Source organism: Nothobranchius furzeri, chromosome 2, assembly GCF_043380555.1.
Source record: "Nothobranchius furzeri strain GRZ-AD chromosome 2, NfurGRZ-RIMD1, whole genome shotgun sequence".
NCBI classification, from domain to species: domain Eukaryota; kingdom Metazoa; phylum Chordata; class Actinopteri; order Cyprinodontiformes; family Nothobranchiidae; genus Nothobranchius; species Nothobranchius furzeri.
In genome coordinates, this window is record NC_091742.1 from 79,427,644 (window position 1) to 79,450,482 (window position 22,839).

Genomic DNA, 22,839 nt, shown 5'->3' on the forward strand with positions numbered 1-22,839 from the left:
TATATCTAACCAGGACTCGTCTAATGGGTTATCTTGCAACCATCTTGGTATATATTGCAGCCTGTTGGCTAAGAAATAATAATAAAAGTTGGGTAAATCCAGTCCTCCTCTGTCTTTGGTCTTCTGAAGCGTTTTTAAGCTAATTCGTGGAGGTTTATCCTGCCAAAGGAATTTAGTAATTGAGGAGTCCAGAGATTTAAACCAGTCAGCTGGTGGTTTGTTTGGGATCATCGAGAATAAGTAATTTATTCAGGGTAAGACCATCATTTTAATTGTAGCCACTCTCCCCATGAGTGATATTGGTAAGGATTTCCATCTTGCAAGATCATCTTCCACTCTCCTTAAAAGTGGGATGTAGTTTAGTTTGGTTAGATCTGCTAACTTGGGAGAGATATTAATTCCCAGGTATGCGATATTCCCTGACTCCAATTGTGTATTAAGCAAATTGACAAATGAGAAATTAATTGGTAGAACTGTGGATTTTAACCAGTTTATAGAGTAATCTGAAACTCTTGAAAAAGAGTTTATCAGTTCTATTGCTTGGGAGAGAGAGGATTGAGAATTCTGGAGAAAGAGTAAAACATCATCTGCATAAAGACTGATCTTATGTTCTATTTTCTTACACTTTATCCCTTTAATATCTGTTGTTTGCCTAATTGCTGCTGCTAGTGGTTCGATAAAGATAGCAAATAGTGAGGGGGAGAGTGGGCATCCCTGCCTGGTCCCCCTCTGAAGACAGAAGCTAGCTGATATTTGGTCGTTCGTCCTGACACGTGCTGTTGGTGAACTGTATAATGTTTCTAGCCAGTTTATGAAGAAGTTCCCAAAGCCAAATTTATGTAAAGTTTTAAATAAGAACTTCCAGTTAACTCTATCAAAAGCTTTTTCTGCATCTAGAGATAATATACTAGTTTCTATGTTTCTACTGTAAGAGAAATCTATCAAATTAAGTAATCTACGTGAGTTTGTGGATGACTGTCTACCCTTAATGAAACCAGTTTGGTCAGGGTGTATTATGAAGGGGGTTACCTTCTCTAATCTTTTGGCCAGGGCTTTACAAATTATTTTGAGATCAACATTAATAAGAGAAATTGGGCAATAGCTGGTTGGAAATGCTGGGTCTTTGCCTGGTTTTAACAAGAGACTAATATTGGCTGAATTCATGTTTGGCTGTAATCTGCCGCTCTCTTCGATTTCCCTCACCATTCTGAAAAATGTTGGAGCCAGAATGATCCAGAATTCTTTGTAGAATTCTACTGGGAACCCGTCTGGACCTGGAGCTTTCCTATTCGTCATGGATTTAAGGGCTTCCTGGAGCTCCGCTGATGTTAGTGGCGAGTCCAGGACTGTAACTTGGCTGTCTGATAATTTAGGAAGTGTTATCCTGTCAAGGAACTCATTGATCTCATTATCTGATGGGTTTATCTGTGGTGAGTACAAAGTTTGGTAAAAGTCTCTGAAGGTGTTGTTTATTCTTTCAGGGTCATTAACTATATTCCCGGTTGAGTCTTTAACAGCAGATATGGTAGTTTTCTCTTTATTTATTTTTAATTGGCTAGCTAAGAATTTACCTGATTTATTACTATGTTCAAAGTTTTCTATTCGTAGTCTTTGTGCTAAAAATTGTGTCTTTTTGTCAATAATTCCATTAAGTTCTAATTTAGCTTTACGTAATTTGCTCATTGACTCTTCTTCTGTGGACGCCTCTAAAGACTTGATGATTTCTTCTAACTCCTGAATACGTTTGTTTTCTGTTTTTTTTCTTATGTGATGAGAAAGAGATTATTTTACCTCTCATCACTGCCTTTCCTGCCTCCCAAAGGATAGGTGCTGATGTTCCAGGCAGGTCATTATGTTCTAAATATAAAGCCCACTCCTTTTTAAAAAAATCTATAAAACCTTCGTCTTTAAGCAGTGATGTATTAAACCTCCAGTTTTTGCTTGGTGGGATTGTCTTCTTATTTACCAGAGTTAAAGAAACCGGAGCATGGTCGCTGACAAATATGGGGTGTATCTCAGTGTCTGAAATGTCAGCCAACAATGAGCTGCTGACTAGAAAATAATCCAAACGTGAGTGAGAGTGATGGACGTGCGAAAAAAAAGTATACTCTCTACGGTTAGGATGAAGAGATCGCCATGCATCACAAAGCCCATAATCACTCATGTACTGTTTAACTATGTTAGTGGATTGCCAATTGCGCTGAGTCCCAGCTGTACTGAGCCAGTCTGTTAAGGAATTCATCCAAAAATTTAAATCACCTCCAAGTATAAGTGGACAGTCCAAGTGTTCGGAGAGTACAGAGAAAAAATTATGAAAGAATGGAGGGTCATCAATATTTGGACAGTATATGCTGACGATACATAAGCGTTGGTTCTGTACAGATAATTTTAACATTATAAATCTACCCTCTGGATCAGAAACTGTGTCCAATACTGTGAAATTGATGTTTTTGTGTATTAAAATAGCTACACCTCTTTGCCTAGAGTTATAGCAGGCAGAGAACATGCTGGGAAACTCAGGTGTTTTAAGTTCATCTGCAGATGTGGCAGATCTATGAGTCTCTTGTAATAATATTACGTCTGCTTGCACTCTCTTTAACTGATCAAATATTTTTAATCTCTTCTCTCTAGAGCCAGCTCCATGTACGTTCCATGAGACAAATCTTAGTGCACCCATAGATGTGTGTGTGAGTAGCTAAAATATGACGCCTTCATGTGAATAGGATGGAATAAGTATATAAATGTATAAATAGTATGTTAATAAATAACAAAAAAAGTAAATAATAATAATAATAATAAAGATCCAACAGTGTTTGTGGTTGTATTATTTGACGCATAAATTATGATATTGTGCTATGAATTTAATATATCTGTGTGTGTGTGTGTGTGCGTGTGTGTGCGTGTGCATGTGTGTTTGCATGTGTGCGTGTGCTGTGTGTGTGTGTGTGTGCGTGTATGTGTGTGTGTGTGTGTGTGTGCGTGTGTGTGTGCGTGTATGTGTGTGTGTGTGTGCATGTGTGTGTGTGTGTGCTGTGCGTGTGTGTGTGTGTGTGTGTGTGTGTGCGTGTGTCGAGTCTGACGCAGTGTTGGAAAGTTGTGTGGTTGTGCCATACAGGTGTAAAGGAACAGAACCAAGTAAAGAGGAAGGGAAAGTACAGATACAGGTTAAAAAAGAAGAAAGAACTAAAAAGAAGAGGTGATAGGGGTGTGAAGTGGTGATGAACAGGTGATCTTATCATCTAGAAAACGGATTTAGCAGCTGTTTAATCCTGACGTGATCAAACCCAGTGAATCCTGATAAGAATAATAAATGTCTGACCTGATGTTGGGCTAATACAGCCAGTCAGTCACTCCTCGCTCCTTGTAAAGCTTATTGTCCACATAAAGCTTATCCACCGAGATGACAGCTCTCTTCCCATCCTGGATAAACTTTTTACGCAGCGGAAAGAGAACCCTGCGCCGATCCAGAATTTCCTTCGGGAACTGATCATTCACGCTGAAATCTTTCCCTTTAAGCTCTCTTCCGTGACTTTTAACAAGATCCTTCTGCTTAAAATGTTCAAATTTAGCCACGATGGGACGAGGTCTTCTGCTGTCTCCTCGTCTAGCTCCAAGGCGATGTACCCGGTGAAATGTGATGTTTTTTATCGTTTCTTCTGGAATCTTCATTTCTGTCTGGAGAAAGTTCTTGATTGTATGTTCGCAGTTCTCCGCCCCTCCCGTCTGCTCCGGCAGACCTGCGAACACCAGATTATCCCTCATGCTGCGGGCCTGAAGGTCCAAAACCGTCTCCTTTAGAGTTTTGTTGTAAATGTCACTTCTGCAAGCGGACTCGGAGCCTCCACAAGATAATGCATTTTAGCCTGTATTTCTATATATTCTGCAGACACTGTGCGACTTTTTCGTTTGTAGCACTCAGTTTCAGCTCACACCGTACGTCTGGTAGCAACACGTCGAACTTAAAATGTGCTAAAAAATAGCAGTTTTTACACAATATGTCGGACTTTTTATTGTGTTGTTATTGATATTTGTTGTCCCTCGGGATTGCTGCAGGAGGACACGGGTATTTATGAGTGGCGGAGGAAAACGAAAGAAAGTAAATAAATGTTGTGTGATCAGTATAATTTGCCAAAACCACAGCAAACATGCTTTCTCGACAATCCTTGTTATTGTGTGAGAAAAAAAGAGTGTAGAAATTAAAACGGACGTGTGTTAATAAGGAAACAGGGGCGAGCTGTTTGCGCCGTGAGCGGTTCTGGTTCTGTTTGGGCCGCAGCCGCTCGCAGCGCTACTTCAACAGTTATCCTCCTAGTTTCTGTCTGGCTTGCAGGCTAGCAGATTCTCGCACGAGGGGAAAATCGGCTCAGGTTTTTTACTTATTTTTTGCACAGGCATTTGTTTACTGCGAAGTAAAGTTGAAGTGCTGAAGTTTTGCAAACTTAATTTTGAATAAAACTTGAAGAATAACTGGCAATTGCTTGCTCATTTTGAGAGGTCTTTCATATTTTATAACATGCTATTTGATATATTGGTTTATAAACACAAAAGGGTAATTTATTAGAGTACTCGATTAATCGAAAAAAAGATTCGATAGAGTACTCGATTACAAAAATATTCGATAGCTGCAGCCCTAGACCTAAGGGACATGCTGGGGGTGTAGGGACTGAGAAGAGAGAAGATCACTGTAACGTGAGGAAATATGGGTTTTCTGTCACAAAGGTGGTGTTGGACTAAGCTGTGTCAAAGCTGGGTCGCTGAGAACTTTCACCCACAGATTAAGACCTGAACGCCAGAGAGTCTGGGAGGAAACCATAACATCTGCCACCTGCAGCTTCGTGCCAGAAGATGTTGTTCCCACAGAAGATGTTGTTCCCATAAAAGTAGTCATAACATAACAAGTCTTAAAACTTTGTTTCTTGATTTTAATGTTAAAGTAACCATTATCAATTTGCTCATTATAAATGTGTTTAATCAAATGAATGACTATTAGGCTTTGGGTAATTATAAGAGATTTAATTAATCCATTCCTAATTAAATGATAATGTTGAGGATGTTTGTTGCTGACCTTCACACACACAAACATTCACACACACCCACACACATCTGCTCACAGTAAACTCCAAACACATTTGCTGACGCACACGTTTGCTTTGAGAAGAGAAAGGTTTTTGGTAAGTTTCAGTCTTATGATTTGAGTTCGTACTTGACAACGAAAGAGAGAGGACGTGTGAACAACCGCTGGAAGGGGGGAGCCGGCTGGCTTGTTTCTCCCCCCCCCCCCCCCCCCCTTCTCTCACACGCTGTTCCTGCCAAGCCAGGCAGAATAGCTGAATCGCAACTTCTAACGCAGACTCATTACCGAGTCTTTTGATTTCTGAGTGAACTTAACTTAATAAAGCGCATCGACAAAACGCTTTACCATCAACGTGTACCGAGGGCAACTCTGGACCGGTTCGCGGCGCATCTTTGTCTTCTTTGCCAGCCAAGGTGCCCTGGATGAAACATCCTAAGGTGACGTCCCGAGTCCAACAGAGGGTCCGATTTTCGGTGAGGCAAAACACGACAGATAGCGTTTTGATGCATCTTTTCCAACTAAACCTAAGTTTATTCAAACCATCACTTTTCACTCAGACACCTGTTTCTTCCTGAAGCAAAATCAGATGCGCACACGCGTTCATCTCACCTCATGTTCAATTCTCACGACACTTTGCACACCCACGCATCCATAACCACATCCTATTACTCTCAATCTTCATTCACCGACAGAAGGTCTATTTGAGCAAGAACAGCATATCAACTGTTAAAGATTGTCCCACAAAGTTGCCAATGTTGATTGTTATTTCCTGTTTGTCACTTTTCAAAATCATTAGTTTAATTTGAAGAATTAAAACCTTTAATTCTCAAACTGGTTTCCTCATTGAACTGAAACACAGACACACAGATATTATCGTCAGTTTATCGATGAAAACAACCTTTGAGTCTTCTTAACAATATAAAATTTGGTTATTGATTTATTAAAAATTAATATTCCGAATTAATACGTAGCATTGTTCCTCTTTCATAAAAGAGCATAAAACCACAACGCTACATTAATGGTGAGCCAACCAGTTTCGTTACATCACCAATGTATGATGGAGCTTGTCCATGTAAGGCCCTAAAACCAGAACCAGGATACTAAATTGAATTTGACTGGCAGCCAGACATATTAGACAAAAACATATTTTTAAACATTTTTAAGAGATAAAAAGACTTGCAACACAATATATGTATGTTCCCCAAATAAGTCAAGAAACTAAAGTCTTCTGATTAAACATTCAAAGGCCAATCAGATTGATATTTCATATTTACATGGAATTATCACATCTTATTGATCAGTTCATATGTATGTAGCCAATCCTTAATGCAACAGTGTTGTAAACTTCTACCTTCTCAGATGTACCTAGGTTTGGTGCAGGTTGTGTTTTTGTTTCTCCCAAGCCCCCACAATGCGTTCAAAAATTGAAGCAAACCCGGAAGTGAAATAAATTGCAGTTCCACCCTCATCCGTTGGGGGCTGGTGTCAGAAGCGAGCAAATCCTCATTGACTCCCATGTTAAAAATACCAATTTCACAGCAGAAATAAACATGTTTACAGCCTGGTACCAAAACATGTTTTTGGTTTAAATGATCTAGTTTACACTCATGACAACTCTGAGGGGGGTGAACGTTTTTCTCACTCTTCTGTTTAAATGTATTAAATGCCTAAAATTCTGTATAAATAATGAGCATCAGACCCACGTGACCACAGAGCTAGCTCCCTGGAAAGGCCTCAGTAGAGCCTCGGTCTCACCTGAAAACTGTTCCGCGATTTTTAGTCTCTGAAATTAGACCAGTAGTTGTAGCGTTTGTGCATTCTTTTTGGATATTATTTGTGCAATTGTTTGACAAAATGACTTGCTTTGGTATTAAGTGCACTAATAGAGCGTCCAAGGAGTCTCCACTTCATTATTTCCGGTAAGTAAAATTATATTTATGTTTTTTAGGTCGCTAGCACCTATTTGCACTAGCTGAGCTTATCAGAAAACTACCATTTTAACGTGTACTGTTTAACCATGAAATTTAGATGTAATATACGGTAAAATAATTAATAGGGTATATGTCAATGGGTAAAACCATGGTAAAACCCAGTGCATTTAACATAAAAATGGGTTAAAATTAGGGATGAGCCTAAAGCATTTTTGACGAATACGAGCATGAAATGAGTAAACCTCATAAATATCTGTAATCGTGCTGAAGGAAAATCCTCATTGGGTAACTGACTGTCTTCACGCTCTGTGATTGGCCAGTCACATAGAGCGCCCGCCCCTCCCTACACACAAAACTCTCTAGCCCGCCGGGAGCGCAGTCCGTCCGGCTCATCCATGCACACACACAGACAGTAACGGATCTCGCTGTGATTGCTTCACTGTTGCTCACGTTTCTTCAGTTTTCCCTAGGTTTTCTTCAGCTTGTCTCTTTTTCGGTTGAATATTTAAAGTTACTTTTTTCGTAACTTACATGGTGCATTTGACAAGACAGAGCTGATGTTCTGCATCAGTCACTCACTACCTCCGCTCTGGTCGGGTTTTTAAAAAAAATTTTTTAACTCCATCTCTCTCCCTCTCACCCTCTCTCTCTTAGACACACACACACCTTAATCAACATTGTTTTGTTTAACTTTGTGTGGGGCAAAATGCCAAGAACGTTAAGAAAAAAATCTGTTTAATGAAATTATAAATTAAAAAATATACATAAAGTTGTGTCTGGTTCTAGCATTTCATATTTCCTAGTTCCTACTGCATGAGTTCAGATGTATTAATCCATGCACTCAAATATTAATGTTCTGATTTTAATGAAACACTTGTTCTGTAATAGTTTCTTTACTATTATGATCAAAAATATTTAATCTCAATTTTGAGGCTGCTCTGTAAATAGTTTTCAAATAAACAATACACATATCAACTTCCGATCATTCCATATCAATTTCAGACTTAAAATAATATATTGATGTAAACTACACCCACTTCCAGTTAGACCACGCCCACTTCCGGGTTATGCCTCGCCCATTCTGAGGACAGATACAGATAATTTAGTTGGTTGAACAGATACAGATAGTGGTGTACTCGCTCATCCCTAGTTGAAATACGACGGAGCTCTCGGAGGGACACTTCTGAGTTCCATTCTTCCACCCGGTTCTCCCCAGCGGTCAGCCCGGCGCATCTCTGACCGCTTCAGTGCCTGGCTGCTGTGTGGGCTGACCGCTTGTGGAGCGAACTCAGAGAGAGACCTGACCGCAGAAATACTGCAGCTCGGTGAGTTGGTTGATAGCAGAGGCGGTTTTACCATTAGGCATAGGGCGGCGGCCGCCTGGGGCCCCCTTGTGTTGGGGGCTCCCTAGCCCTGACTGCCAACACCCCTCTGTTAATGCCACAATAATCTTATTACCAACCTGTCACCGCAGACGGGATTGGACATGCTTCTCATTACCATAATTCCTGAACCGTTCGAGATATCATTAAAATTCCAAAAGTGCTGGAAAGATTAAAAATGGGGCTTTTCGTGCATGTACAATACATTACGGTAGCCCCCGGGATCCCCTGTCTTGAGCGCAACAAATCACAACACCGATTCAGAGAAGTGCTGAGTTTGTCATCCAAAATGCTCCGTTTTATAACTTTTGAATGGCTGATCAGATTTAAAAAATTCCAACGGTTTCTAAAAGTACATAAAAACAGCTTCCCAACGATCTATAGCATGAAGCAATCAGAGTTATGGACAATATCGCTACGAGGGGAAATCCTGCTGTACAGCCTGATTGAAACGGAGCGCAGCGCCGCAGTGAAAGCGGATAACGGGACGGGGAAGCTAATTAGCATAAAAAGCCAGCATGAAATTATGGAAATGCCTCAAAGAAAATGAACACAATCCATTAGGTGTCCCAGAAGGCTTATATCTGAAGACAGTGACCATGAAGAAGGACAGATCTCCAGTGAACCAGGGTATGAATGTTTGTTCAGTCTTTATTTTTTTTTTTATTTGAACAACCCTCAACTATCTGCTAATTGTAAGATTCAGCTTCATTCCAGCATTATTTATCTTTTTACAATAAATAATTATTTTTTGCTAAAACAAAGTTTTTGGTATAGCAGTGCACGGTGTGCAAGAGAAGCACCCCATGGCAGTGTGAGGTGTGCAGAGTGGGACTCTGCCTGCAGCTGGAGAGAAACTGCTTCAAGGTCTACCACATCAAATAAAAACATCTGAAAGTTTACAAAAATAAATGGTCCTAAAAACTGCTAAAAAGATACCAAGGTTCAAACTTTTTAAGAATAGATGCAGTTCAAAGTTTAAATTGTTCATTCCAAATTGTTTGTCCAGTAATTTTGAAGTTCCTGTTCAGAAATAAATGTAAAAAATTCTAATCCGTGTTTTGCTTTTTTCACTTTTAAGCTGATTTTTTAAAGGCTTTAATAGAAATAAATCCTAAAAATACAAATCATACACTGAAAGCTGAGGTTGTTCTGAAAAAAAAGAGAAGAGTTACACACACTTTGCACTTTTTATTACAATTTTACAGTCATAAGATTAGAAAAATACCAGGCGGCCCTGTTATAATTATGGTCATAAGAGGGTTTTTAAGACAGCGTTGCACAAACTGGAAGTGATTGGTAGTCATTCCACTCCAATCCAGTTGGTGGCGGTAATGCACCAAATTGTTGTTTGCCAAGTGCCATAAGACCACAAATAAGAGGAAGAAGAGAGGCGGGAGCGTTTGTAACAAACTCAAAGCGATAGTCAAAACATTAAGCATGAAATGGAGTTATCCTAGTGGCTCCAATGAGAGAAAGAAGCAGCATGCTTCATAAAAGCTTTTATTTTCACTTCTGAAAGTGACGTCGTTTTTCGATGTAAACATCAAAAGGAAGCAGAAAGGAAAGACCATGGAAAATGTTTAAAGGGAGGAAAACAGACCAAATTGGAAAATAGAAAAAAAAAACTAAGGCTAAAGCACAGGAGCCCTGACAGGAAAAAGAAACCAGAGCAAATATTGAAAGCGCTCAAAGGGCGGGAAATACAGGAAAAAAGAGGAGGACTAATATAAAGGGAAAATAACTCATGTCAGAAGAGGGGAGAGTTTCGCAAATCCAGTTAAAGATAAGATTGTTGAAAATTTAGTGTAAGGGGCCCCATGTCTGTGTTCGCCTTGGGCCCCCAAATTGCTAAAGCCGCCACTGATAATCAGATCCATAATCTGTTTTTAGTCATTTCCTCGGTTTTGGGGTTTACTTGGGGGCATCCTGAACACCCACCCAGTCCCTTCTCCTTCTTGTCACAGTCCAAGCGAGGGAGAATAATAACGTCACTTCTGGCAGTTTCAATCGTTGATTTCTCCTCCTCTGCAGCTATGATGGTCTTCACCAAACACGTGATGGCGGCATCAACGTTTGTGTCATCCTGGAGAAAAAGGTTTGTGAAGATGACAACAGAGGATCATTAGGGTTGTAACAGACAACTTTCAGCTACTTCTGAGGATAAAGATGATAAAGACACAATAAAAAAGTTTTTTTCCTGATCAGCAGGATCATTGTAGACTCTTTAATTTTCTCACAAATTATTACAGTCTAATAAAAGCATTATATATATATATATATATATATATATATATATATATATATATATATATATATGTGTGTGTGTGTGTGTGTGTGTGTGTGTGTGTGTGTGTGTGTATATAGTAGAGTATTACAGCAGCTCAAGATTTATTGGGATGTCTATTATGATTTAAATAAACTTTTGAAAATCGTTTTTCTGGAGAAGTAAAAAAAAGAAGGCGGTCATAATAGAAATGAGATGTGGAGGGCACCCTCCTCTTCATGACAATTAAAGCTAAATTATTTAATTTTGATGGAAAAAATAAAATCAACAGAACTGTTTACATTTGCAAAGACAGCATCCAGTTCTTATTTATGGCAACTTGGGGGCAGTATTTGAATCCATGGTGTCACATAAAAGGGTGTCCAGAAGTGAGTGCAAAAGATCTAATCTGATCCTATATTCTTTTATTTCATTTGAAAATAGAAAAAGTTAACCCTTTATTGAAAATAATGAAAAAATCCCCAAAACAAAGATGAATGCTATTATTCGTGCAATTTAAGTGGACTTAGAGAAGTTGTCTCCAATCTTTACTTCCTGGTTGCTCTGTGTTCTGACTCCTCTGGGTTCTGCAGAGGTTGAGCCATGACTGATGGTGTTTCTGTGTGTCTTCTCTATCGTGATAAGCCTCTACTGCTCTGATAATAAAGCAGATGTGCTCCAGATGGTTCTGTATGATAAGGTAGGGTGGTACTTCTCTTTATTCAGAACTGCCTTTTAGATGGAATGCCTGAATCAACACAGAGCCTTCTGTGTGTTTTATAGATGGATGCAGATATTCGCTTCTGCACCTACTGGAGAGGTTCGCTGACACTTTTTAGTTTTTGAGGTTTGGTTCTTTTTTCCCCTGATTTGAATCAAACCTGATCATTAAGTTGAACACTTTTAACCCTCCCACTGTCTTTATGGGTGACCCCGCGAGGAAAGTTGACAATTGAGCAGGATTGATGGTTTATCCCTTGAGGTCCACGTGGCAGGGGTGAGGTGGTGCTCACTCCTCACCCCTAACACATGGACCCAAGGGATAAACCATTAACCCTGCTCAATGGTCAACTTTCCTCGCATGGTCACAGTGGGAGGGTTAAACACAAACTAATGCCCAATTTGGTGTCTGAAAATAAAAGCTGCGTCTTGCCTTGGCAGAGGTTTCGAAGCAGCCAACTAACCCGTGCTCCTGGTAGAAGCTGTCCAGTTTGGGAAGTTTGGGACACAAACCGTGACTACGCTGGTCACATTTGTTGGCCAACAGAACCGCTGGAACTGGCCTTCCATTGCTCAGGGTGACCTGGTGGAACAGCAGACATGCTTGGAACTGCCACAGGTTGAGTCTAGTCTGCCCCCAAGTGGACACAACAGTCTACTGCAGCAAATTCAGTATCTTTGAATCCAGATCTCCTTTCCACTTGAGGACAGCCTGGAACGTGGACAGCCTCGTCATGTCGAAGACCACCAGAGCTCCCACAGCTTCTCTGTAATACACCCGGGTCATGTTCCCGTAACGTTCCTGTCCTGTTGGACAAAAACAAGAAGTGTTTGTGTTTCTGTCGTCCATCCGTCTGACTGTCAGAAAACTTCAGTATTAGTCAGAAATGTGATCAAAGCCAACAGAAATTAGGTGCTTTATGAAAAAACAAGTTAAACATTTTATAGCTCAAACACAACCCTGAAAAACCACTTGTTTGTTATGCTGAATGGTCTTTAAACACACCTAACACAAGAATTCCATCTGATCACACAGCTCGTGGTATACACAAGTGAGAAATGCAACTGTAACTAAAGTTCAGAGGTTATTGTTTAAAATGTCAAAACTTATGTCTTTTGTGTTAAGGGAGCTGCAAAGGGGACAACATGAGACACTTTAACTATTATAAAGGGTAATGCAACCACAAAAATAGCCCACAACCTCACTCATTTTCTATACCACTTAATCCTCATACGGGTCATGGAGAGCCGGTGCCTAACTCTGGCAAACAATCCACAAATTAAAGCAAAACAAGAAAAGTTGAATAATGACATGAGCTAGACTATGTAACAAACTGGCTAAAATCAAAATAGAATAGCATGAAGCACAAACAGCTTAATCATTTCAAAAATGCCCATAAACAAGAAAAGGACATTTATACAATATTAATAGAAAATGTAGTGTAAATAGAGTTTCTGTGCAAATTTAGACCTCAAAACAACTGAAGAAAAAATGACTAAATTAGTCTGAAAATTACCTTTACATATACATCTTTTTGGGATTTTGCTTAAAAATATCTAAATGATAAAGCAAAACAAAACATCTGCCAGCAGATGGAGACAAAACAAAGACAAGTTACTAACAGATTCTAAAAATACATTTTTCTGCTAAACAAACTAGCATAACACATTTTTTCATGCCTCTTAACAACGTTCTAACATAGTTTAGCTATAAATGTTTTGCTGCCATAAAAGAAAATACAACAACTTGTGGTTCTCTTGCATTTGTCTAAAAAACCCCGCCAATAACATGGCTTTGTCTGAAGCATCTACGGTATTGGTTGTCGCTTTTGCCAAACCGCCGCACTTTCCTGGGTCCTCCGCTCATAATGAGATTTTTTTTGCTGCAGCAGCAGCAGCAGAACACCACTGGTGTGAGAGGTTCTCTTGGCTCAACAATATCAGAGAAGGAGAAACAGCCAACTGCTACCACTTGAACTTTAGGACAAACTACCAGAGTCCAAAGAAGAAAAACACTGTTAGAAGTCACAGACAACAAAATATGTCTGGGTAATGGCGACTGGTGTTTAGTGCTTTCTTGATAACTGTGGCAATGCTGGTTCCGGTATCTGCCGGACGCGACTCAGGGATGATGGGTTAAGTGTTCTGTGACCGTGTTTGTGTTTAAAAGCTAGATTTCCTTGCAGATTTGCTATTGCAGCTTTAATTTGAATGGTTTGTCAGCTTATAGGTATTTTTGGTTTCCTATGAACAGAAACTTCTGATGATGATATGTTACAACCAGGGTTCGAAATTAACACCCGCCAACCCGCCAAATGCGGGTTAAAAATCGTTTTGGCGGGTACTGTTAAAATATTACTAGCCAGTCTGGCCGGTGATCCGTGAGGCAACCAAGCAATTCATGTCAGAGACGCTCTGGGTCGTTTGCCCCCTCCTCCCCTCCTCGAAGACGAGTCACGACACCACCGTAAACCGTGTGCTATAAGTGACGTTTTAGATGCCTATTGGCTGCAGCGCACAGCACGCTTCTGTCTGCTGTGCAATTTGGTCCAATCAACAATGAGAGCGCGACACCAGAAACGCCTGAAAACACAAGCAAAAAATATGTGATGAAGAGCGAAGACAAAGAAAAATCAGAGCTGGACGGCGAAGTTGGATAAAATGCTGCGGTGGTTAGGACAGACGTCTGGAGGAGGTGAGAAGAGGAAGGAAGCAGAAGATGAGAGTGTTGACAGAGCGTGCAAAGCTAAGAGAAGAAACTTCAACAGTAAATGGCAGACAGGCCGTGAATGGCTTGTGTTTGACAATGAAAATGCAGAAATGTTTTGTAAAATTTGCCGAGTGTACACGAAAGAAAAAAACAAAACTAACAGTTTTGTGGTGGGGACTAATAATTTTAAAATCGAGGCTGTAAAGGACCACGAGAAAGCTCGAAGTCACCAGGAAAGCCTCCAAATGAAGATTGCTAAGGCAGTTCCAGTTGAAGAGAGTGTTGCTGGGAAAAGCCTCTCTTCACTCAGAAGTTTGGAGTTGGAAAAGATGCAGCTTCTTTTTAGAAATGCTCATGCCATCGCAAAAAAGGGAAGGCCTTTCACCGACTTCGCATGGATGTGTGAGTAAGTAAATCAATCATTCCATTTACACACACTTAAAACTGCTGGGTTAAAAATAACGGAAGTTACGGTGTAACTATGGTTCTGTGAGTTCCTGGATGACTGCCAGTGGCAGTAAACAGAGTGGATGTATCTCCTCGCGCTCTGCGCAGGTCGAGTACTAATGTAAACAAAGTCACGCACGTGACACGTAGCGCACCTGGTCGCGAGTCTATAAATTACGCGCCGATAGCTACGTTCGGGTCTCCCGGGATCTCTCGCCCGAGAAGTTCCGAGTGACCCCTGTGACTGGCAGTCATCCAGGAACTCACAGAACCATAGTTACACCGTAACTTCCATTCTGTTTCGTTCCCTCCTGACTGCCAGTGGCAGTAAACAGAGTGGATGTATCTCCTTGCGCTCTGCGCAGGTCGAGTACTAATGTAAACGAGGTCACGCACGTGACACGTAGCGCACCTGGTCGCGAGTCTATAAATTACGAGCTGATAGCTGATAGCTACGTTCGGGTCTCCCGGGATCTTCTCGCCCGAGAAGTTCCGAGTGACCCCTGTGACTGGCAGTCATCCAGGAACTCACAGAACCATAGTTACACCGTAACTTCCGTTCTGTTTCGTTCCCTCCTGACTGCCAGTGGCAGTAAACAGAGTGGATGACTTATGCCAGAAGTGTCACGAGGAACACAAAACTCACCGTCACTCAGGAGGTAGCCGCCAGAGGCAGCACTGCCGAAGCGAGCGTGGACCCGTGGCCAACGTTGAGGCGGTAGAAGCGTGCAAACGTGCACGGAGTTGCCCAGGACGCCGCAGCACAGACGTCCGCCAGTGGCACACCTCTCATCGCCGCCCAGGATGTAGCAACACTCCTGGTGGAATGGCACAAGATCCCAGGGGGAGCCACGGCAACCACTGCCGCATAAGCCATCGCAATGGCATCCACGACCCAATGCGACAGCCTCTGCTTCGAAAGGGCCCGACCCCTGCTCACACCTCCGTGACAGACAAACAGCTGGTTCGACTGCCGGACAGTGTTTGTGGCCACAATATAGAGCTGCAGTGCCCGGACCGGGCACAGCAAATTCGCCCACCATTGTTCCTCCGAAAGAAATGGGGGAGGGAAATACACCCCCAGCTCGATTGTGGCATTCACGTAGCCAGCGGGCAGAACCTTGGGAAGAAAGGCAACGTTGGGCCACAGTGTCACCCCTGACCCATCTGCCTTCCACCGCAGGCAGGCGGGGCTGATGTCCAGTGCGTGCAGCTCACTGACCCGTTTAGCTGACATCACTGCCAAGAGAAAGGCGGTTTTCACTGACACCACTGCCAACGGGGCGGTAGTCATCGGCTCAAAGGGTGGCCCACACAGGGCCTGCAGGACCAGGGGAAGGTCCCAAGCAGGTGCCGGCCTGCACAAGGCAGGACGCAACCTTCTCACGCCCCGCAGAAACTGGGTCACCAAACAGTGAGCCCCAATGCTCCTGCCATCCACCAAGAGGTGGTTGGCCGAAATAGCCGCCAGGTGTACCTTAAGGGTCGAGGCGGCCCGGCCCTTGTCAAACAGGTGTCGCAGGTACCGCAAAACCTCATGCAGGGAACAAGAACCAGGGTCCACGTCCCTGCCGGAACACCAGGTAGAGAACCGCTGCCAACAGCGAGCGTACGTGGCTCTTGTAGACGGAGCCCTGGCACTATCCAGCACCTGCTGGATGGAGGGCTCTAAGCCGACTGGGGGCTGCCTGCCCCTTTCAATGGCCACACAGTGAGCCGAAGATGATCTGGGGATGGATGCCAAATCCTCCCCTCCATCTGAGACAGGAGGTCTCGTCTCGCCGGCAACCGCCACGGCTCTCCGTTCAGCAGACTGAGAAGCAGTGGAAACCAGATCCGCATGGGCCAGTCTGGCGCCACCAGAAGGACCTCGTGTGACGAGTCCCTCACCCGATGGAGGGTTGGTAAGAGCAACGGAGAAGGCGGGAAAGCGTACAGCCGAACCAACGGCCAGGCATTGGCGAGGGCGTCCATCCCCAGAGGGGCGTCGGCCTCTGCCAGGGAGAACCACAGAGGGCAAAGTGTGCTGCTCCTCGAGGCGAACAGATCCACCTGGGCCTCTCCAAACTGATGCCACACCCTCTGCACCACCTGAGGGTGCAACCTCCATTCCCCCGGGGGAAGACCCCGCCGGGACAGGCAATCGGCCACCAAGTTCCTCCATCCCGGAAGGTGCAGCGCCCTGATGGAGGCCAAGCGGGGGTAAGCCCAGGTCAGCAGCGTCTGAGCCTCCCTCAACGATCGCAACGACCTGGTGCCCCCCTGATGGTTTATGTGGAACACCGCCGAGGTGCTGTCCATTCGGATGAGCACGTGCTTGCCCCGCAGAAAGGGCAAGAAGCGCCTCAGCGCCAAGTAGACGGTCTTCAATTCCAGGACATTGATGTGAAGCCGTGCCTGACGGGGGCTCCACAACCCCTGGACCGACCTGCACTGCCAATGCGCCCCCCACCCCCGGGGTGACGCATCCGTCGTGACCACCTCTCGTCTGGCGGGAACCGCGTCAAGCGGGACGCCGAGACTCAGGTAGGCGACATCGTCCCAACGACGCAAAAGAGCCACACAGCTGCTTGTGACCTCCAGCTCGACCCGTCTGTGTCGCCGGGGATCCAGGCGGAAGCCGTTGAACCACCTCTGCAAGGGCCGAAGGTGGAGTAGCCCGAGAGGCACCAGTGCAGAAGCCGAGACCAGCATCCCCAACAGTCGTAGCCACACCTGGACCGGGGGTGCCGCCCCAAGGCGAAAGGCCCGGAGCAAGGACCGAATCCGGACCCTCCTCTGCTCGGTCAGCCTCGCCCGCATGGCCACAGAATCTATGGAAATGCCGATAAAATCCACCCGCTGAGTCGGAACCAGAGAACTCTTCTGCAGGTTCACCATCATCCGCAGCGCCTCGACGTGGGCAAGGACCCTGGCCGTGGCCAGACCCACTTCGCGACACGACGGCGCGCAGACGAGCCAGTCGTCGAGATATGGCAGGACCTTCAACCCCGCCCGACACAGGGGGCTCAAGGCTGCCTTCACGCACTGCGTGAAAACTCGGGGGGCGAGAGACAGGCCGAATGGTAGAACCAGAAACTGGTACACCCTCCCGAGGAAAGAAAACCGCAGGTACTTCCTGTGCCCCGGATGGATCGGGACATGGAAGTATGCGTCCTTGAGGTCTATGGTCGTAAACCACTCTCCCGGACAAACCACCTGAAGGACATCGGGAGTCCGAAGCATGCGGAAGGGCAGCACCTTCAGGAACCGATTGAGACCCCTGAGGTCCAGTACCGGCCGCAGGGGCCCGTCCTTCTTCGGCACCAAGAAATACGACGAATAAAAGCCGTCTGCCTGCAAATGCGGCGGAACGACCTCTATGGCCCGTTTGTCCAGGAGAACATCTATTTCCTGCATCAGGATGCAGACCCGTGCAGGATCTGTGACCGAAGTCACCCTGACCCCCTTCGGGGGTGGGGGCCGACGGCGGAACTGCAACCTGTAGCCCTGGGACATAGTTCGAACCACCCAAGTGTCTCCGCATTGGGCCTCCCAGAGGGCCAGGTGCTGTGGTGTAAATCTGCCCGCCGCCGGCCCACAGCCCTCAGGCCGTGTCCCGACGCCTGTTTGGGGCCCTGGGGGGGCGGCGGCCCCTGTCCTGCCCCGAGGATCCCCGGGGCGGTGCCTTACCTGCCCCCGAGCGTCTCCAAGTCCCTGCCGCACCCGCACCGAGGGTCCCGTGCCCCTCGTGGCCTGGACTGTGGTATGGGGAGGACCCCTGCTCCGCTACGCCCACTCCAGGCCTCTGCAGCTTGTCTGGACTGCCGCCGACGTTCCAACGCCCGCTCAGCCTCGGGCCCGAACAACTGGCCTGGCACCACGGGCAGACCGCGCAGGCTCTGTCGGCAGTCATCCGACACCGGGGCCTGCGCCAACCAGACCTGACGGCGAGCCACTACCAGTGTGCCCAACAACCGACCAAGCTCCCTGGACATCAGCCCAAATGCTTGCAGGGCTGCGTCGTTCGTATCGCCCAGTGCCATCCCCGCTGCGCCCGACTGCAGCATCTGGGACTGGGCTAGCAACAGCACCGACAGCGAATTGCTGGTGCGTGCCATCCGTGCCCCGATGTCGTAAGCCCGGCACAGTAAGCTGTCGGTCACCCGACACTGGGTGCTCGGGCAGCGGACCCTGTCCCTCAATGCCTCATCTGGGGAGAGCACCAGAGAGGCAACGCAGTGGTCCACCGGGGGGCATGCGGCCCAACCCGTAGGTTCCTGCCTCCCGCATCGATGCCAGGGTCCTGGCATCCCTACCATGGTGGGAGAGCTGTCTTGGGTCCCCCCAGCACCGCTGCAGCTCCTCCACAAAGGCCGGCGATGGTGGGACCTGAAACGGGGGCGCCGCCGGAGCCCGGCGGAAGAAGGGATTCCCCGCCGGACGGGCCACCGGCACGTCATCCAGTCCAATCCTGGCCAGTGCCGCTCGCAGAATCGCCCGCAACTGACAGGGGTCCTCCGCCAGCTCCGAGCTTGCTGAGCTATGGAGAGACATCCCCGAGTCTCCATGACCTCCCAGGCCCGGGGGCTCCACTACCAGCCCCTGACTACGGCCCGGAGAGGGGCCCTCCTCCTCGAGGGACTGAAACTCAGAATTTGAGGCCCTCACAGAGATCAGGTCGTCCGGGCCCCCCTCGTCCGGGGCTCTGGTCAGCAGCGCTTTGAGCTGTTCCACCTCCACCCGCAAAGAGTCCACTTCCTGGCGAGAGGGATGCGCCACACGCCGTTTCTTGCGCCTCGGGCTGCCGCGTTCCTCAGCCGGTCTATCCCTCCGTCTCCCGGAACACGGGTGAGGGATACCAGAGGGCGGCAGGTATGATTCAAACAGGAGGCACTCCACTTGACGTAGCCTGTCCTCCCGCACCGCCAGCGGCAAAATGCTGCAGATCCTGCATGGGTCAGTCAGCGCCTCTCTGAGGTGACCGACGCCCAGGCACTTAGGACACAAGTCGTGGCCGTCCTCCACCTGGAGGGGAGCCCCGCATGATGTACACGCCAACATCCTTACCGGTGTGGGAGACGCCAGCGTCTCCACAGGAACTGAGCGAGGACTTCGAGGAAAACTGAAGAACGCGATTCAGTCCTGGAGTTGTAAAACAACACACGTGTGTGTGTCGGCTGGGTAATCTGAGCGTGCCACCACCACGGTCAGAACGTCCAGCCCCACTCACCAGTAATGTTGTAAAACAACACATGTGTGTGTGTGTCGGCTGGGTAATCTGAGCGTGCCACCACCACGGTCAGAACGTCCAGCCCCACTTACCTGTAGCGCTCGCCGGCCGCACCCACCTCCCCTTTTCACAGGGGAAAACCTGCGACCGCCAGCGAGCCCTATCCGAGCCGGCAGCGGCGGTCCGAACGGCGCCGGCCGGCCGCACCACCCGCACTCGGTAACAAATAGCAGATAAATAACAGCGTCAATCCACCGCCCCAGAGGGCTCCTTCGAGCGCTCCGACCACACGGTCCCGGGCAGGAAGACGCCAAGTAAAAACAGTACTCACCTCTCAAGACCGATAAGATCCGAATCACGGACTTACGGAGCGATTGACCAGCGAAGCACGCCAGGCCAACAGCGAGAAGATCAAAGAGACCCGAACGTAGCTATCGGCGCGTAATTTATAGACTCGCGACCAGGTGCGCTACGTGTCACGTGCGTGACTTTGTTTACATTAGTACTCGACCTGCGCAGAGCGCGAGGAGATACATCCACTCTGTTTACTGCCACTGGCAGTCAGGAGGGAACGAAACAGAACCCAACTTGGGTTATTTTGTAACCCAGGCGCTGGGTCAAAAAGGGACCGACCCAACGCTGGGTTGTATTAACCAAGCAGGGTTGGGTTATGGGTTTGACCCAGCATATTGGGTTATGTTTTCTACCCAACTAATGGGTTAAAATGACCCAACTGTATAATTAGGGTAACCCAAAACTGGGTTAAAAAGAAAACCCAACTTCTGGGTTATTTAATAACTAAAGATTGGGTTAAAATGACCCAATTCTATAATATAGGGTTATAGGAAAAAAATAAAATAAAATGCTTAATGAATAACTTAGTACACAAAATGAACATGTCTCAGTCAATTCTTTATTGACCACATAAGTTTTTTCATTTTTAAAATGCATAACAATATTAATACAACTGAAGAGTATTTAAAAACATTTATAGTCCCGCTCATTTTTTTGTAAAACTCTGCTTATTGCATTTGTGTAAATGTGTTTTAATGACAAATATTAAAATATTAGACACCTGAAGATCATGAACATTTTCAACCCAATGCTAATGGAAGAACTGTACTTACGTAAATGTCCAAAAACATGTAACTCATCTCCATGCTAGCAAAACATCAACTTTAAATCATAGCCAACTGAGCCCTCATTAGCTTTACAGCATTTGATTCATGCCCAGGCATTTCAAAGATGACCGTTTGAATGAACTCCCAAATTTGGGCACATGGTTTTGGGTAATTCACATCAAACACAAAAAATGTTTTAAACAGCCATCAACTGCACCCAAAAGTGATGGATATTCCATGGCAGTCCCATTGAGGATAACGAATGCTTGGGAACATCGATGGTCTTCACCAAGCATAAGAACATGTGGGTCGTCTGTTGTGGTGGCCCCGGTCAGGTACTCCACCATGTTGGTTCCAGTCTAAAAGTAAGGGGAATTGAAGAAAAAAAAGAGAAAGAAAGGGAAAAAAAATTAAGGCATGAAAAAGATATGGTTTCATACAAGTTGTGGAAGCATATTTGGAGTTGGCTGTAAATAATAGTGGTGCAACTGTACAGATAGCCCACGGTACGGTCTGTAGTATGGTTTTTAGACACTGTCTCAGTATGGTTTTGGCATACGTTTTGTGCAGAAAGGCTGCTGTTTGTTATCCCAAGTTGTTACACAAGTAGCGGGAGGTATTGCACAGACCTCAGCATAAAGAGCCCCTGCTGCTGTTAGGGCCTGCACGACTTTGTTTTTTTTAAAGTCGACAATCAAGTAATGAAAGTCGAGTCGACTTCGACTAGTCGTTGATGACGTCATACATCGGAAGCGGCGGCCGGGGGGGGGGGGGGGGGGGTTGTGCGGGGGTGAGGGGGTGCGGTGCGGTAGATTCGCTGGAGTTTTTGACAATTAAAATTGCGCCCACATTTTCTAAGTTAACACATCTCTTTTAATAACGGTAGTTTCTGCATCCTACTTCAGTCCTCTGCCCCCTCCCCCATAGACTGCCCTCCCCTTGCGCAGCAGCCGCAAACTCACTGATGCGCCTGCAGCCTTTCCTGCTGCTCTAAACATTAAAATAATTATTTCATTTTCTGTTCCTCACTTCTGATTACCTTCAGTGGTGTCTGTTTGTTGCAACCACCAGGTACAAAAACTAACTTGTTTTTATTTGACTATTTTTCTGTCCTGTCTGTTTATTATCTTCCTGCATCTCCTCTCAATCCTAAAGAGAAACTGCTGCCTGGGTTCATATATATTCACCTCATGAGTTACCTTTGAACTGCAGTTCTAAAAGATCTACCGACCGCAAAAACAGCGGAGTGCCGCTGCTCGCCGGCCGACTACAACGGGACCGTTTTTGCTGCGGAGTTCGTGCCGGAGCGGAGCGGAGATAGTGGAATCTTGGGGGTGCGTCACCGGAGGACAACAGGTGATGCACATCGCTACGCAGCAGCGAAATGCATCAGGCACAAATAACAGACAGAAAACATGAAAGGAAATGAGCCGACATGAACGATCGCGTGTTTAATTTGTTTTTGAGGTGGTGACACCTGATTTGGCGGTGCTCAGGACGCAATGTCTGGAGCGCACGTCAATGATCAGAGCTTTGCATGCACAAACTGGTTAAGATTAGGATGGGGGTGAGGGGAAGGTAAAATTGCAAAAGGGAAAAGGTCACAGTTTGGTTAAATGTCCGTTTTTCTGCCGGTGTCAGTACCGCACAGCGCGTCGCCTCCGCCTCGATCCATACGCGCAGGGGCTTATCACCTGCTGTCTTTTCCGAGGACTGCATCTTGTCAGTCATTGTCACGTGACAGCGACTAGTTGATGACAGGCATAAAAAGTCACTACAGAGCCGTGAAGTCGACTAGTCGACTAGTCGACTATTTCGTACAACCCCTAGCTGCTGTTGCGAGTCCCACATGCCAAAGACAGTGGCAAGTACGGCGTCAAAAGGTGAGCCACACTGGACTGGCTTGTGCGAGCAAAATCAGCCAGCCGACAGGAGCTGGGCTGCAGGTCAAAAAACTGTGGTCAGAAACAAGGGTC

At 45.9% G+C, this 22,839-nt stretch overlaps 1 protein-coding gene across 1 annotated transcript; it reads right to left on the reverse strand.

The window, feature by feature from the left end:
• Nucleotides 1–8,812: 8,812 nt before the first annotated feature.
• On the reverse strand, nt 8,813–12,160 carry LOC139062053 (ras-related protein Rab-38-like). The gene is made up of 3 exons (XM_070542240.1): nt 12,083–12,160; nt 11,807–12,004; nt 8,813–10,473 (listed from the first exon to the last, which is right to left on the reverse strand). Exons 1-3 carry the CDS (start codon nt 12,158–12,160, stop codon nt 10,258–10,260), a joined length of 492 nt encoding a protein of 163 aa, XP_070398341.1. The 3' UTR covers nt 8,813–10,257.
• Between the last annotated feature and the right edge of the window lie 10,679 nt (nt 12,161–22,839).

What these genes read in the sequence shown, in the direction of transcription:
- LOC139062053 (XM_070542240.1), bottom strand. Translation starts at nt 12,160, where the DNA reads ATGACCCGGGTGTATTACAGAGAAGCTGTGGGAGCTCTGGTGGTCTTC. An exon ending in GGCTGTCCACGTTCCAGGCT is followed by an intron (nt 12,005 to 12,082) that starts GTCCTCAAGTGG and finishes ACTTGGGGGCAG; the next exon opens with ACTAGACTCAACCTGTGGCA. An exon ending in GCTTCGAAACCTCTGCCAAG is followed by an intron (nt 10,474 to 11,806) that starts GCAAGACGCAGC and finishes CTTTTTCTCCAG; the next exon opens with GATGACACAAACGTTGATGC.